The sequence below is a fragment of the Poecilia reticulata genome, linkage group LG2 (assembly GCF_000633615.1).
Source record: "Poecilia reticulata strain Guanapo linkage group LG2, Guppy_female_1.0+MT, whole genome shotgun sequence".
NCBI lineage: Eukaryota > Metazoa > Chordata > Actinopteri > Cyprinodontiformes > Poeciliidae > Poecilia > Poecilia reticulata.
This window is the reverse complement of record NC_024332.1, coordinates 19,202,142-19,216,290: the sequence shown is the minus strand read 5'-3', so window position 1 is coordinate 19,216,290 and position 14,149 is coordinate 19,202,142. Positions and strand designations below refer to the sequence as shown.

General features: G+C 46.6%; 2 protein-coding genes across 2 annotated transcripts in view; both read left to right on the top strand.

Annotated features, from left to right (window-relative positions):
* Nucleotides 1-4,536, top strand: part of LOC103481345 (sentrin-specific protease 7) — a 7,861-nt gene extending 3,325 nt beyond the window's left edge. The window contains exons 8-22 of the mRNA XM_017309080.1: nucleotides 152-247; nucleotides 323-356; nucleotides 439-645; nucleotides 898-1,103; nucleotides 1,620-1,667; nucleotides 1,956-2,011; nucleotides 2,076-2,192; nucleotides 2,461-2,583; nucleotides 2,650-2,742; nucleotides 2,997-3,073; nucleotides 3,297-3,349; nucleotides 3,776-3,816; nucleotides 3,959-4,027; nucleotides 4,094-4,244; nucleotides 4,331-4,536. Of these exons, the coding sequence (XP_017164569.1) occupies nucleotides 152-247; nucleotides 323-356; nucleotides 439-645; nucleotides 898-1,103; nucleotides 1,620-1,667; nucleotides 1,956-2,011; nucleotides 2,076-2,192; nucleotides 2,461-2,583; nucleotides 2,650-2,742; nucleotides 2,997-3,073; nucleotides 3,297-3,349; nucleotides 3,776-3,816; nucleotides 3,959-4,027; nucleotides 4,094-4,244; nucleotides 4,331-4,480 (1,521 nt within the window). The 3' untranslated portion in view covers nucleotides 4,481-4,536. The remainder of the gene's footprint in view (nucleotides 1-151; nucleotides 248-322; nucleotides 357-438; nucleotides 646-897; nucleotides 1,104-1,619; nucleotides 1,668-1,955; nucleotides 2,012-2,075; nucleotides 2,193-2,460; nucleotides 2,584-2,649; nucleotides 2,743-2,996; nucleotides 3,074-3,296; nucleotides 3,350-3,775; nucleotides 3,817-3,958; nucleotides 4,028-4,093; nucleotides 4,245-4,330) is intronic.
* A 1,391-nt stretch (nucleotides 4,537-5,927) lies between these two features.
* Nucleotides 5,928-14,149, top strand: part of LOC103481110 (uncharacterized) — a 22,236-nt gene continuing 14,014 nt past the window's right edge. Inside the window, exons 1-7 of the mRNA XM_008436403.2 lie at nucleotides 5,928-6,098; nucleotides 6,439-6,603; nucleotides 7,584-7,750; nucleotides 7,834-7,862; nucleotides 8,001-8,033; nucleotides 9,187-9,236; nucleotides 10,660-14,149. The exon at nucleotides 10,660-14,149 is cut by the window's right edge and continues 1 nt beyond it. Coding sequence (XP_008434625.1) covers nucleotides 6,026-6,098; nucleotides 6,439-6,603; nucleotides 7,584-7,750; nucleotides 7,834-7,862; nucleotides 8,001-8,033; nucleotides 9,187-9,236; nucleotides 10,660-14,149 — 4,007 coding nt within the window. The 5' untranslated portion in view covers nucleotides 5,928-6,025. The remainder of the gene's footprint in view (nucleotides 6,099-6,438; nucleotides 6,604-7,583; nucleotides 7,751-7,833; nucleotides 7,863-8,000; nucleotides 8,034-9,186; nucleotides 9,237-10,659) is intronic.

Here is a 14,149-nt window from a genome sequence, read left to right as displayed (position 1 = left end):
CATGGTATTTGGCAGAAGCTAATGCTAAAGCGCTAAACCAACATGGTATTTAGTAGAAGCTAATGCTAAAGCGGTGTACCAATATGATTTATGATAAATCTCCATCAGACCTTCTGCAGGAGTTTGTACTCACCTGTTGTTGGTCTCCAAGGTTCTGTTGGGTTCTTCTCCGCCGTCCTTCCTGCAGCTGGAGTTCTGCTCGCTCCACTCCGGCCTGATGGAGGCTGACGCTCGCGGAGCTATGAAGGTCCGTATCACATCTGACCGATCCATCTATCTGTTCCCGACCCATCAGTAAGAGCTTTTGTCTTTGTTCCTGCAGATCGCTGAATATGGGATCACCTTCCCAGTGAAAGGTACCGGACCTAGGCCCGGGTTCTGGTTCTGTCTCTGCTGTGGTTCCGTTCTGTAACGTTAAACGTTAGCTTGTCCTTCCAGGATCGGAGGACACCGAGGTGACGGTGGTGGCCTCTCAGCTCCGAGGCTACGGCGTCTGGGACGGGGGCGTGGCGATGGGCGGGGATCTGCTGGCCGGATGGAAAGGTCCCGCCCCCTCGCTGCTCTTCCTCTGGGTGTTGGCGGCTCARGCCAACGTCCTGCAGAGGGAGCTGTCGCTCATCCAGAAGTCCAGCACCAGAGCTAACGGTGAGTCTAGTTCAGACCTGCTGCTAGCGGAGCAGAGGTCTTCCTACATGGTATTTAGTGGAAGCTAATGCTAAATGCTACAGCAACACACTCATGGTTTCAGTTTTCTAGTTGCTCAGTTTTGCTAACTCTTGCTTTAGCCTTATTGAAGTTAGCAAAAACACTAAATTGTTTAACGATTAGTTCCAAAAGGAGCAGATTGTGCTGAAGGTTGTTGGTGTCGATGTTTGAGGATCAGTTGTTCCTGTGCAGCGCCGCCATGCTCCTTCCTCCTGGTGTTGCTGAAGGAACAGCTATCGGAGATGCAGGCCGCTCTGCTGGCCTCCATCTTGGATATGGCGGAGTACAAGCAGCACCACTCCTCCTCCCCCATCGACTGGTCCCAGGGCCTGCTGCTGCTCCATACCTGTCCCGCTCCTCTGGACCGGCACCTGCTGCGGCTGCTGGGTCATTCTGCTGTGAGTTCATCAGAAGCTGATCGATCTGATCGATTTATTGTCCATAAGATAAAGGGCTATATTATTCATAACATGTTGACTTTAAAATGCTGACACTTCGTCATCTGTATTTAGTACTGAGTGAATAAACAGAAAATTGTGGCTCTGTCACATTATGAGTCTTCCATCGTTTTACAATTTTTCAGCATTATCCCCTGACATATTATCCTTGTCTTTGAAACAAATCAATAGTTTTGGTTGCTTTTCCGTCATGCAGCTGTTAGGATGAAACTTAAGGAGTTTGAAAGTTTATATTTCAGAGCAGAACTGCATTAAGTGAATTTTTTATCCCAAACTGGATTCTTAATGGAAAGTTTATCTTTCCTGTTCTTGTATGGACCCGCCATTTTTGTTTCTGTATCAACTGGCTCTACTTAAGCGTGACTATCGTTGCAATCTGCTGGATGGAGGCCAAATTACAGCATTAAAATAAARTCTAAGCGGACGTTAATAATTGATTAGAACTGGTTTTTGCAGTGTGTGACCAGCAGGTGTCTCTGTGGAGGATGTGGCGCCGTCCACCAGGTGTGGACTAGATTAATGCTTTAATTAATAAAGCATTATTAATTAAAGCATTAATGCTTTAATTATGCTTTAATGCATAATGCATAATTAAAGCATTAAAGCATTTAATGCTTTAATGCTTAATAAAGCATTAAAGCATTAATGCTTTATTAATTAAAGCATTAATGCTTTAATTAATTAAAGCATTAATGCTTTAATTAATAAAGCATTAATCAATCAATAATTAGTTGCAGGTTTGCATCTCTAGTGTAAACAGAGTCTGGACCTTCTGGTTTTGTTTCCTGACAGAAGCCGGGTCAGTCCAGTGCTGCTCAGAGTAACCTTGCTGGTCAGCAGCCCACCAGGTGAGTGACGGTTCATCACCTGCTCTGGTCCAGGTGTACCAGGTTAACCAGGTTCTGTCTGCAGGCTGATCCAGTACCCTCTGGTTCCGTGTATCGGTCGGATGACGCTGACGCAGGAAGACCTGGACTGTCTGGACGCCGGGGAGTTCCTGAACGACGTCATCATCGACTTCTACCTCAAGTCAGTCTGCTTCTCTCTCTGTGGCTGTATTTTCTGTGTCTGACCAGCAGGGSTCTCTATGTGGCTGCAGTTACTGTATGTGACCAGCAGGGGTTTCTCTGTGGCTGTATTTTCTGTGTCTGACTAGCAGGGGTTTCTCTGTGGCTGTATTTTCTGTGTCTGACTAGCAGGGGTTTCTCTGTGGCTGTATTTTCTGTGTCTGACCAGCAGGGGTCTCTCTGTGGCTGCAGTTACTGTGTCTGACCAGCAGGGGTCTCCCTCTCGGCAGGTACCTGCTCCTGGAGGGCGTTGGCGGTACGGTGGCCCAGAGGAGTCACGTCTTCAGCAGTTTCTTCTACAAGCAGCTGAGCTGCCGGCGAGCGGCTGGAGAGAGCGACGCCCCCTTTGTCCCGTAAGCCCAGCGCCACTGCCCAGTGGAAATGATGTCACACTGACTCTTCTTCTGCTGCTTCCACAGCGACCATCACACGAGGCATCAGAGGGTGAAGACGTGGACGCGGGACGTGGACATTTTCTCCAAAGACTTCCTGTTTGTGCCTGTTAACAAAGCGTGAGTTAAATTTAGTACAATTTCAGCTAAAATTTCCTAATTTGTTTGTTTTCATTTAGTTTTTCAAACTCTTTATATTTTGGTTTGTCTTTAATTTGTAAACATTAAATAATTATTAATTTAGTGCTGGAGTTACTTCTTTTACAGAATATCTTTATGTTTATTTGAGTCCAGTTTTTGGCTCCTCTCCCACCCGGTTCTGGTCTGGTTTCACAGCAGTGGTTCTGACCTGGTTTCGTGGTTCTGTCTCTCAGAGCCCAYTGGTTCCTGGTGGTGGTCTGTTTCCCCGGACTGGAGGGCGTTCAGACCGAGGAGTTCCAGAGCGGAGCAGGTGAGCGGCTGGCCCGGTTCTGTCAGGTGGAGGATGTGGCGCTGTCCACCAGATGTGGACTAGAAAAAGTTCTGCTTGTTCTCTGGGATGAAGACGTCACACCTAGCAGAACCTGGCTCGGCACATGTTTGTCTATAAAACRGACCTGCTGGGCCCGGTAATCAGTTTCTGATGGAACCAGCCGGTTCTGGGAATCAAGTCCAGATGTTTGGTGTTTGTGCAGGTGGATCCGAACGTGCTGCAGCAGAACCGCGCCCCAGGTCCCAGCTGCCTCCGGTAACAATTAAAATCTGCTGACTCATCATGGGGCCATTTTAGGTCCCATTTATTTTAATTCAGTTTCTTTTAAAAATGCTGAGTCGTATAAACAGGAATTACCCAGAGGATTATAAAACAAGATGAGGATTAGGCCACACTGAGGGGAAAATGAAAATTACATGAATAAAGTCATAATATTATATTATTCTCATATTATTTATGTTGTATTAGGATTTAACATTTAATTTAATATTTTTTTTGTTGCCTTATAACACTCAGTAGTTGCTGTTTAGGTATGTAGCATTTTAACAGTTAGCTAACCTGGTTAGCTAAGCTAACGCTAAGCTAACGCTTAGCTTAGCGTTAGCTAAGAAACAGCAGCTTAGTGCTGCCGTTTCTTCTTCTGTTGAAGCTCATGTTGTTTTCCTGTGTGTTTGGCTGCAGTGCTCCCTGCTGGGCTGTCAGAAGAAAACAGTCACCAAAAGGTGAGCCTAACTTTCCTCTGCTGATAGAACGTCTGGGATCTCATTTTAATTTTACATTAAATCATTTTAATTTTTTCTTTTTGGAGGAGACTTTAAACAGATTGATTCTCCCTGAGTTATTTGGTGTTTTTGCTCCCTGCAGGCCGTGCATCCTGGTCATGGACTCCCTGAAGCTTTCCAGCCACGACGACGTCTGCCGACTCATCAGAGGGTGAGTTCCTTCGCCTCTGCGCTCACCTGCAGTGTCTCTGACCCCCTGACCTTTGACCCCTTCCAGCTACCTGCAAGTGGAGTGGGAGGTTCGGAGGAAGACTCCACGCCTCTTCGCCCCGGCCTCCATGCGGAGCTGCACCTGCAGCGTTCCTCAGCAGGACAACGGCAGCGACTGCGGCGTCTACCTGCTGCAGTACGCCGAGAGCTTCTTGCAGGTCGGCCGCCCCACAGGAAGTGATGTCATTGCCACTGTGGAACCGCGTCTTTAAAAACGTCTCCCTCCCTCTGATTGGCTCCTCAGAACCCCGTCGTCGACTTCGACCCGCCGCTGCGACTGGAGGGCTGGTTCCCACGGCAACGGGCGCGGCAGAAACGCGACGAGATCCGTAGTCTGCTGTTGAGGCTGGAACGGGCCCAGCTGAGTGAACAGAACCAGGACGCCGAGTTCTGATCCAACTGTAAATGAGTCCACTTCCTGTTTTGTAAAATAAAGACTAATTTATTTTATCCTGCTGGCTGGGGCTCTTATTTTGAAGGAATCACTGGAACTGGTTCCAGTTTCTCTCGCTGGGTCCAGGTTCTGCAGCCTGACCCGGTTCCCTGGGAKYTCTGGTATCATGGGACTGCTTGGTTAATCTGAGGGCTCAGCGCAGCGCCCCCCGCTGGGCACCAATCAGCTTACAGCTCATTAAGTGGATCAGATAGGGGTTCTGCTGGCTGAACCGGGTTTAGGCACCAAAACAACCTCACCGGCCGATCAGCTCATCACGGAACCACCAGCACCACTGGAAACGGGTCCAGGTACCACAGACAGACCCGTCAGGATCATTGACTGGTTCTGGTCTCTATGGTCCGGCTCTGGGCTGAACTTGTCCCAGTTTCTGGTTCCTTTAAGGTTCCAGAACCGTTCTAGAGTCTGGTTCTGCTTCAGTCAACATCTGGACCTGGTTCTGGTCTAGCTTTGGTTTCTTTATCTCGAACTCTGCTTACATCTCTGGTTCTGTTTACTTTCTTTTATAGAGACAGTTCTGGAGTCCAGTTCTTGCCTATCTTTGGGTTCTGTTCGGTTTTGGCATACTCGGGTCTTGGTGGTACTCTGGACCAGTCCAGAACCTTGTCCATGGTGATAAATCCTCGTTCTGGGGATCAGATGACCTGTTCTAAAGAACCGGACCTTTCTGTGTGAAGGGAGAAAGTTCTGTGGAGTTCTGGGCCGGTTTGGTTCTCCTTTGTTCTGGTTGATCTGATCCATTGTGATGTAATCTCTCCAGTCTTTGTGTTGCCGGTTCTTCCTCCCCTTAATCCCATTATCCAATAAAAGACGTCTGGTTGGGCCTGTTCTGGGGGGATTACAGTCTGGACGGGTCCGATTATAGAAAACGCACCACTTTGTTTTAGACTTGATCATCAGCAGGAATCGGTGTGACCTTTGACCTGCTGGCATCACCTTTATCCATGTTGATGTCTGATTTCTGATGTTTTGGGGCTAAAGGTTAAAAACTGATGAATTCATAGAGAATCACCAAGTTTTTACAGAACTTTTCTAACCTCAAAAATGTATCTTTTGGCGATGAGAAGGAGAACTCTCAAAAAAATAAGTTTGAGAGAGCAGAAAACAATCTGCTTTTCTGCATCTGAACCTTTTCAACCTGAGTGAAGTTCCAGTTTCCTTCATTCAGAAAACAAAACTCAACATCTTCAGTGTTCTGGAGCTGATGGGACTCCCTCTGGGCGGTTCCGACCCGTCGGGCYGGCTGCCTCTGACAGTCATCCACTCCAGCAGCTTAGCAAATAGGATTAAAGTGGAGAGGAAGAAATCTCCCGCAGCAGCAAAGTCCCATCTGCTCACCTGACAGCAAGAAGCCGCCGCCGTCGGCACGTCCTGCACGACCCGTCCTGCACGACCCGTCCTGGTTCTGATAGTTCTGCCATGAGATCCGGAGGAGGTATGAGCAGGTGGAGGTGAGGAGCAGCGCCGACCTGATTGGAGGAGAAAATGGCCCGGAGGAGTGTGGTTCTGTGGACGCTGGGGGCCGTGCTGCTGTCCGGGCTGCTGTGCACCGAGACGGGTGAGTGGAGGTTCTGGATGGAAACTTCTGCTTTGGATTTTCCTGCAGAATTTGACTGTTCTGAGTGAAAGTTTTGGTGCTTTTCTTCCAGTTGATAATCTTCAGAACCTCCAGAACCAAACATTCACTGTTTTAATTGCACCTCTTACATTTTAGACCGTGCCAGTTCAACTTTGAGATGCATTCTGGGTTTTGTTCAACAGAAAAAGTTTTATTTAACGTCATATAGAGAAGAAACGTCTGCGGTTCTGGTTGATCCAAAGCAGAGGAACCGTCCTGGTCTTCCTGCGGTTTTGTTCTGCAGGTCGGGTCAATGTTTCCGGTTTTCATGTTTATCCAGATCCCAGCCAGGACCTGGTGGATTCGGACCCGCTCTCCTTCAGAAAGCACTCGGTTCTGATCCGAAGGAAGAGGAGCCTGCTGTTTCCCAGCGGAGTGAAGCTCTGCTCCCAGGAGACGCTGGACCAGGCCGTGTCCAACCACCTCCACTTCTTCCACCTCAGAGGTACCGTCTGTTTCTCCTTCAGCTGCAGCTTACGGGCTTACACAGGGAGCCTGAGGTCAGAGGTCRGAGGTCGCTCTGAGCAGATGCTCCACATAACCCTATTAAAGAGCTGGTTAACCTTGGTTATGACAGCCGGTCTCAGTGGGTTCCTCATAGCTCTGACCAACACCAGGTTGTCTCAGTCCTTCATGTGGCCTTGTAGACACGTCTCAACCACAAGTCTGCTGTGGTTGAGACTTTATCTTGGAGATCTTCAGCTCCAAGATGAAGATCTTGGAGGAAGATCTTCATCCTCATCTGTTAGGAAAGGCTTCAATGAGAGTGTAAACAACCGGGAAGGTTCTGAAGGAGAACCAGGTGTTCAGATTTCTCTGGTTCTCCCCGTCCTACTGTCCTTCAACCATCTGGTTGAAGAGTAGCTGAGGTTCATGATTCAACTGATTCCTTCACTTCTTGGAGAAAAGAAAATTAGWTTGGATCGTTTGACAGTACAGAGAGAAAGAGAACCACAGTTTTTAATCCAATATAGCTGATTTGAGGTCCAGAACCATCTGGATGGAGGTACCAGATCAGATCGTTGGGTCATGATGATCCTGCTGTAGACTCTGGTTATAAATGGTGGACAGAAGATGTCTCTGAGATGTTGGAGGTCCAACTCCAGGTTTCTTCCTCTCTGTTGACCAACATGAGCAGCTCAGCTCATGTTGGCCAGTATTTTCTCTAAATCCACTCGTTAACATCTAATTTTAGCTGTTAGTTTGCTGGTTTGAGTCCAGATCAGTCTGGCCAGTTGGGTAAAGGGTCACCATGTTGTTTGTCTCAATATGACCAGACGTCTGGCGTGGATTATGAGTCCAGAAAGACTCAGATTAGAGTTTCTTTAACCTCTGAAACACATCAGAAACCTGCTGCTATCGTCCAGTACCAGCAGGGTGCGTTGTTGCTGGTTACCAGGGTAGTTATGGGTCGTTGTGCCTCAGTGTGCCAGGAGACCGTGTGGGAGGCCTTCAAGATCTTCTGGGACCGACTGCCGGACCGGGACGAGTACCAGGCCTGGGTCAACCGCTGCATCGACGGATCGGTCAGCATCCAGGACATCGGCAGCTTCTTCAGCCAATCAGAGGAGCATCAGAGCCTCGTCAGGAGCGTAAGCCATCTCACCTTTGACCTTCTGGCTGTTCTGAACCATAAAATATGCTGCGTTGCTGATGATGTGATGCTTTGTTTCAGAGAGTCGCCCTGGCTGCTGCCTTGAACAGGTCAGTAAACTTCCTGTCCTGGTTCTGGTGGATCTGTGAGACCGTGTGGATCCGTGTGGATCGGTTTGATGAGAATTAGTGTGAAACTGATTGGTGTTGTGTTTGTGTTGACCCGTGTYGTCTCCTCACCGGCTGCAGTGTGCCCATCTCCTCAGGCTCTCCTCCATGCAGGTAGGCTTCACCTTCAACCAGAGCCGGGCTGGAGTCATTCTGAACAGGAAGGTCAGGCCAGACGAGACAGACCCAAACAAGCTTCAAACTAAACCAACGAATCTACAAACTAAAACAACCAGAATCCAAAATGACCAGGAGTTTATCTAAAGGCCTGAAGAAACATATGATATCACAGTTCTGAGTTCTAACCAGGGAAGGGTGAAAAGAAAGTCAGAACAGAGTTTTTCTGTCTGGTTTCACAAATAGAACAGGAAAAAGAGCCTGAAAAAGAACCGGCTGGTCCACTGCAGGTATGGACCAGWAGATCTCAGGGCAAACAGATTCCCAAATCACCTAGAGTCAGAAGACAGTCTGTCAGGTCTGGGACAAGCTTTGGATTCCTGGTGGTTCCCACTTTGGATCTCTCTAAGCGTCAGAGATGTCAGCAGTCTCTCTCATATCTGAGTCTGTTTTCACACAAACCTGTTGGGAAGGAATCTTTGTTTCCACATGAGAAAAAACCTTTTAATCTGTATTTAGAGGTTCAGATGCTGCAGTGAGCATTTCTACGTTTGACTTCATCTGAAGTCCAGTAAACACATGTTGAAGGAACCTGGAGGAAAACCTGGCGGAGCCTGAAGTGTCTGTTTGTGTCTGAAGTTTCTACAGTAAATATTTGGACATTAGGCTGAAACACAGCCTGAGTGTTTACATGGAAATATATTTTAAAACGAATCATTGATATAAACACTCGGTTTCTTTTAGTATGGAGCAGAAACAGAAAAATTAAAGGAGGATTTGAGGAAGTGTAATGACTCCAGCCCAGAGCCGCTCAGCTTTGCTGCTTTGTCGGCTCATAGACCAGAGGACGCCTCATCTGGAGGACTGACTGTGTGAGAGACGCTTCCTGCAGGCTGCTGTGCAAACATGGCTTCACTTAGAATAATTTAAAGGGGAATTCCAACTATTTTAATGACTTGCATAACATGGGCAGCTATACCATAAACTGAGGTTTTAGTTTCTGATTCAGAAACAAGGGATAGAAAATAAACACATGTTCTGGATTTGCTTCAAAGTGTCAGAAGATGTGAAATAGTTGGCATCCCCCTTTGCAGATGGAATCGCCTCGTTTTACCTCTGGTTTATTTAAACATGTCTGTTTGTCCTGTAGAACGGCACCGCCTGTCCAGACTGAACCGCCTGCCGTTTGGACTCAACCAGGTAGAAGCTGCTTTGCATCTTTTCCATCGTCATAAACCAGAACCTATAGAACCAAGATCAACAGACTTTTCCCTAAACCCGACCAACCAGTCCAGACTTTCACTCAGCACACAAACATCCTGTTAGGATGATGCAGAACCTGGGAACAAGCAGAGAACTTTGAACCACGAGGCGTTGAGTCTTTATTCATTATCTGCATTTACTTTTGGTTGTGAGCTTCACCTACAGCGGCGTGTTGGAGACATTGGAGGTAGAAACAAAAGGAGTAAATTTACACCAGAAAACTCAGAAATTTAGAGATTAATCTCAGATATTTTCTAGAAAAAGAGATTCAAAAGTCAAAAAATTTCAACAGTACAAGCTCAAAATATTTCCTTGTTTTTTTTCTTGATTATTTTAGATTAATTTTAGTTTTATGGCAGAAATTTACAATTTTTTTTCTATCTACAGTGGCTCTAATGCTCATCGTGACACCCTGATGGATGAAACATTTAGCTAGTCTGACAGCTCCAAAACAACTGCAATGGTGCACCAGAAAGTTTGGTTGATGTCTTTTTATATCATTTTTTTCTTTTTATATCATTTTTTCCTGAAGAAGATAAGAGATTATTAACCAGTACTCTTTTCCAGTCACCTCCTGAACATTAGCTCTTATTAGCATGGGGCTGCAATAACCTTCAAACCAAAGTTAAAGAGTTTCAGTAGAAATATTTTTCTCTACGGAGGCCCAGGAGGAACACGGGATTAGTTGCCTCCCCCTGAAGGTTGGAGCAGAAGTTGCTCAGCATGAGGCCTGGTGTTCAGCCCAGGTAGGAGAGTCAGGAGCTGCCGTGCCTCACCTTACACCCCGGTCGCTCTCTGTGAGGGGGGTTGATTCCCGTCACAGGCTCCGCTCTCAGAATAGACCTGTAAGCCTATTTACGGGCAGCAGCCTGGTCAATGGACGGAGACGGAGCTGGGGACATGCAGACCGGACTGAGTTAGCTATCAGGGTTAGTGCGATCACAGCCGGTAGAGGCAGCATCACCAGGCTGGCTGTGTTTCAGCCCCTCGGATTACCAGGAAACACCAGACCTGCTGCAGAATAATGACTTCAGAACCGTTTCACCAAACCCGACGTTCAGCTGAACTTACCCATTCAACCTTCAGGTTGTCTGAGAGCAACTTTCACTGTTGTCCAGTGAAGCTCAGAGAACAGAAAGCCTCATTAGCTTCATTCAATACACAAAGGTCAAACAGTGAACTTTAAACCCTTGTGAAGTCTAGAAAGTCGTTTCAGGTTCTATTTGAACCATTGAAGAGATGTAACAAATGAAATTGACTAAAGAAGATGGTAGCGCCCCCTGGCTAGCAGCTGATATTCCTTTGCTCTTTTGTTCTAACCTTCATATGAGGCTGAGCTTCCACTAATTCCTTTCCACAGGAGACAACAGTGTCGCCCTTGGATCAGAAGCTATTACAGTCCGTCAGCAGGAGCTTTCTCCAGTCACCTCTTGGACTCCATCGCTGTCTGCAACCAAAGCTCCACTTAGAGAGGCTGCAGCGACTTCTCCTGCAGATTTAACCGCTGACCCTGCTGTTGATGCTATGCCAGAAGACTCAAATGATATCCTGGAAACTGTACCAAGTATTACTTCACAGAGTCCGGCCGAGGTCGTCAGAAACCTTTTAAATGTTGGAGTCACTTCAGAGGAGAGTGTAGAGATGATCACGGATGTTTTCCACCCTATTACACACCAGCCTGTTGACCCGGTGGGTCAGGAGATTGGGACTGATGTCGGCAGAGCAGAAGAAGAACAACAGCTTTTTGAAACTACTACTGAAGAGTTGAACAGTGTGTCTGTAGTAATACCAGAGGATGAGGAACCGTCAACACAGCTGGTTGCTCAAGAAGTCCTCACAGAACCTGCGGTTGTGGTTCTTTCAAAGCCCACCACGCCCCCTGCTGTAGAAACTTTCACTCCAATTATCACTCCTGTTGTTGCTGAAGACATACCTGGGACAACTGCTAGGAGTTTAGTTAGTCCCATCCAGGAGGAAATCCTGGATAACTCTTTAGATCCCATCCCTGGTGTTACTTTGACTGAGACACCTAGAGAGGCAGTACATGAATCCATTGTTGAAACTGTTGCGCCTGAAACTGATGTTTCTTTGGGTTCTAAAGGTGAGGCGGAATCGCCACAGGTAGACGATCCATCAGAGGCAGCAGTAGAAGTTAGCCAAGATGAAATAACGGTCAGCAAAGAGACGACACCAACTGTGTTTCTGATGGTAGAGTCTGAAGACGAGACGGAAATCAATGAGATTCCAGAGCAAGAATCTGTTCCCTCTCAGGACTCCATCCTGATGACTACCAGCAAGATGGATGAAGTAACACAAACTACTGAGATGACAATCAAACCTCTCCTTACTGTAGAAGTAGAGATTGTTCAAGAAACCCCAACAATACAGACAATGACACCTGAGGAAACTACCAAAGAAACTATTCTTGTTTCAACATCAATGCCAGAGCATGTGATAGAGGTGGAAACAAARCATGAAAGTACTGTTATACTTACAGAAGATAATATGGTGGAAGGAGAAACAGAGACTGGTGTTGAAATGGAAAGTTTTCAGACAGAAAAAACCAYTATAGACACAACAGAAGAGCAGCCGGAACCATTGGAAAAAAAGTTCACTGAAGAGGAACCAGTGACGGTTAAAACTGAAACAGATGACGCAAAAACTGAAACTACAGGAGGTTCTGCAGAACCTAAAACACCTGCAGAACCCAAAGAACAAAATCAGCATGGCATTATAGAAGAACCAGCACCCAGAGAAGAAACTGCACATGAACCAGAACTTGAAGGAGAACCACCAGGAACTGTTTCAAGGGAACCAGAAATGGTAGAAAAAACAACAGAAGATAAAACAGAGCTAGGAGATGACACAGAACCTGCAGAAGTCAGGACGGTTGAGAGACCGGCACATGACCTGCAACTCAAGTTAGAAATTCTTGAGAGAGCAGAGCCTGCAACAGAGTTGACTTTCACAGGAGAAATTACAGAAATACCGTCAGAACCAACAGAACAGAAAGTTGTCAAAGAACAAAGAACAGACCCTACTGGAAATCCAGTACCAGAACCTGAGGCCACAGGCGGACCAATCCAAGAAATAAGCTCCACTTTAGGGACAAAACAAAAAGCAGAACCAACCACTAAACCACCAGGGGAGACAGAGCTAGCTCCAGAAATGGAAATCACAGAAACAAAAGCACCAGAACCCACAGCTCAACCAGAACAGTTTCCACAACCCACAGTAGAACCAACACCAGATACCGTCACAGAACCAATGAAAGAAGAAAAAACAGAAGCTGCTGGAGATCGAGAAAAGGAACCTGAAGTCACTGTGAAACCAGCTCAGGAAGTACATCCCTCTGAAGAATCAACTCAAAAACCAGAACCAACCACTAAACCACAAGAACCCAAACCAGCGGAAGGAACTGCAACCATTGAAAAAACAGTTGAAGCAAAATCCCCTGAACCATCACAGGTTCCAGAATCTACCGTAGAGCCATCCCAAGAAATAGATTCTATCGTCGATCAAGGGAAACAAGAAGACTCTACAAGGCAACTGGCTGAAGAGGATCCAGATGTAAAACTGGAACAAGAACCAGTGCAAGAACCTGAGTCAACACAGAAACCAGGCCAGGAACCCGAACAAATCAAAGAATCAGCTCAAGAAAGAGAACCAACCACTGAACCCACAGAAGAAATAACCAAAGATGAAAGACCTCAACCCACAAGAGATCCAGAAAAGACAACAGACTCCTCCACAGAGACAATAAAAGAAGCTGTACCCGCCAAAGAACCCGCTCCAGAAGCAAAGGCTGTAGAAGAACCATCCAGAACCTCTGAGAAACCAACACAAGATCCTTTACCCATAGAAARAATAGCTCAAGAGGTTGAACTCATTAAAGAAACAACACAAGAAGCCGAATTAACCATTGAACCCGCTCAAGAAATGGACCACATAGAAGAACCAACTAAAACAGAACCTACAAGAGAACCAGGCCCCAAAGTAGAAACTGCTGAAGATCTTCTACACAAAATAAAACTTGAACAAATAGCCAAAGAGACAGAAACCGCCGAGCAGCCAGAATTGGTGCCAGAGCCAACAGACTTTAAAGATACTTCTGAAGAGGCAGTAAAAGAACCACCAGCAAAACCTACCAGAGAACCACCACAAGAATCCGAACCAGATAAAGATCCAAAACCCAGGGAATCTGTACCAGAAACAGAACTCTCCAAAGAGACTGAGACAATAGTAGAACCAACAAGACAACCAGCACCAGGTGAACCTGTAGGAGAACCTTCTGGTAAAATGGAACCTACAGAAGGACTTGAAGAGACTGAACCTCATTTAAGACCTGATGTAGATGAAGCTGGTGTTCTTCCAACATCTTCAGATGCAGCAGGGGAACCATTTAAGGTTGGAGATGACAGAACCTCTGAGACATCAGATAAAGTAGCCAAAGGAACAACAGATGTTCCAGAGGAGTTGTTGGTACCACAGACCCCTGAAAGAGAAGCGACTAGTGTAACTATTGAAGGCCCAGAAGACTCAAAACGATTACCTGTGACTGAGTTGGAGGGAGCTATTGGACAAGACATAGTAGCTGGATTTCCACATGGTTCTGAAGGGGAAACCATCAAAGAAACTATTTCCCACGAGGTTGAACCTGCGATGAAAGTGACTGAAAATGTTCTTGAAGCTGAAGAACCCAGTGAAACACCTCCAGAAGTTGTGACCAAAGCCCTTCTAGAGACACCTTCTGAAGAAAGATCCATCAAGACTGTCAACCCTGATGAGCTTCCTTCGGAGGAAACGGTCAAGACTGTCGTCCCTGAAGAAACAACCAAGACTGTCGTCCC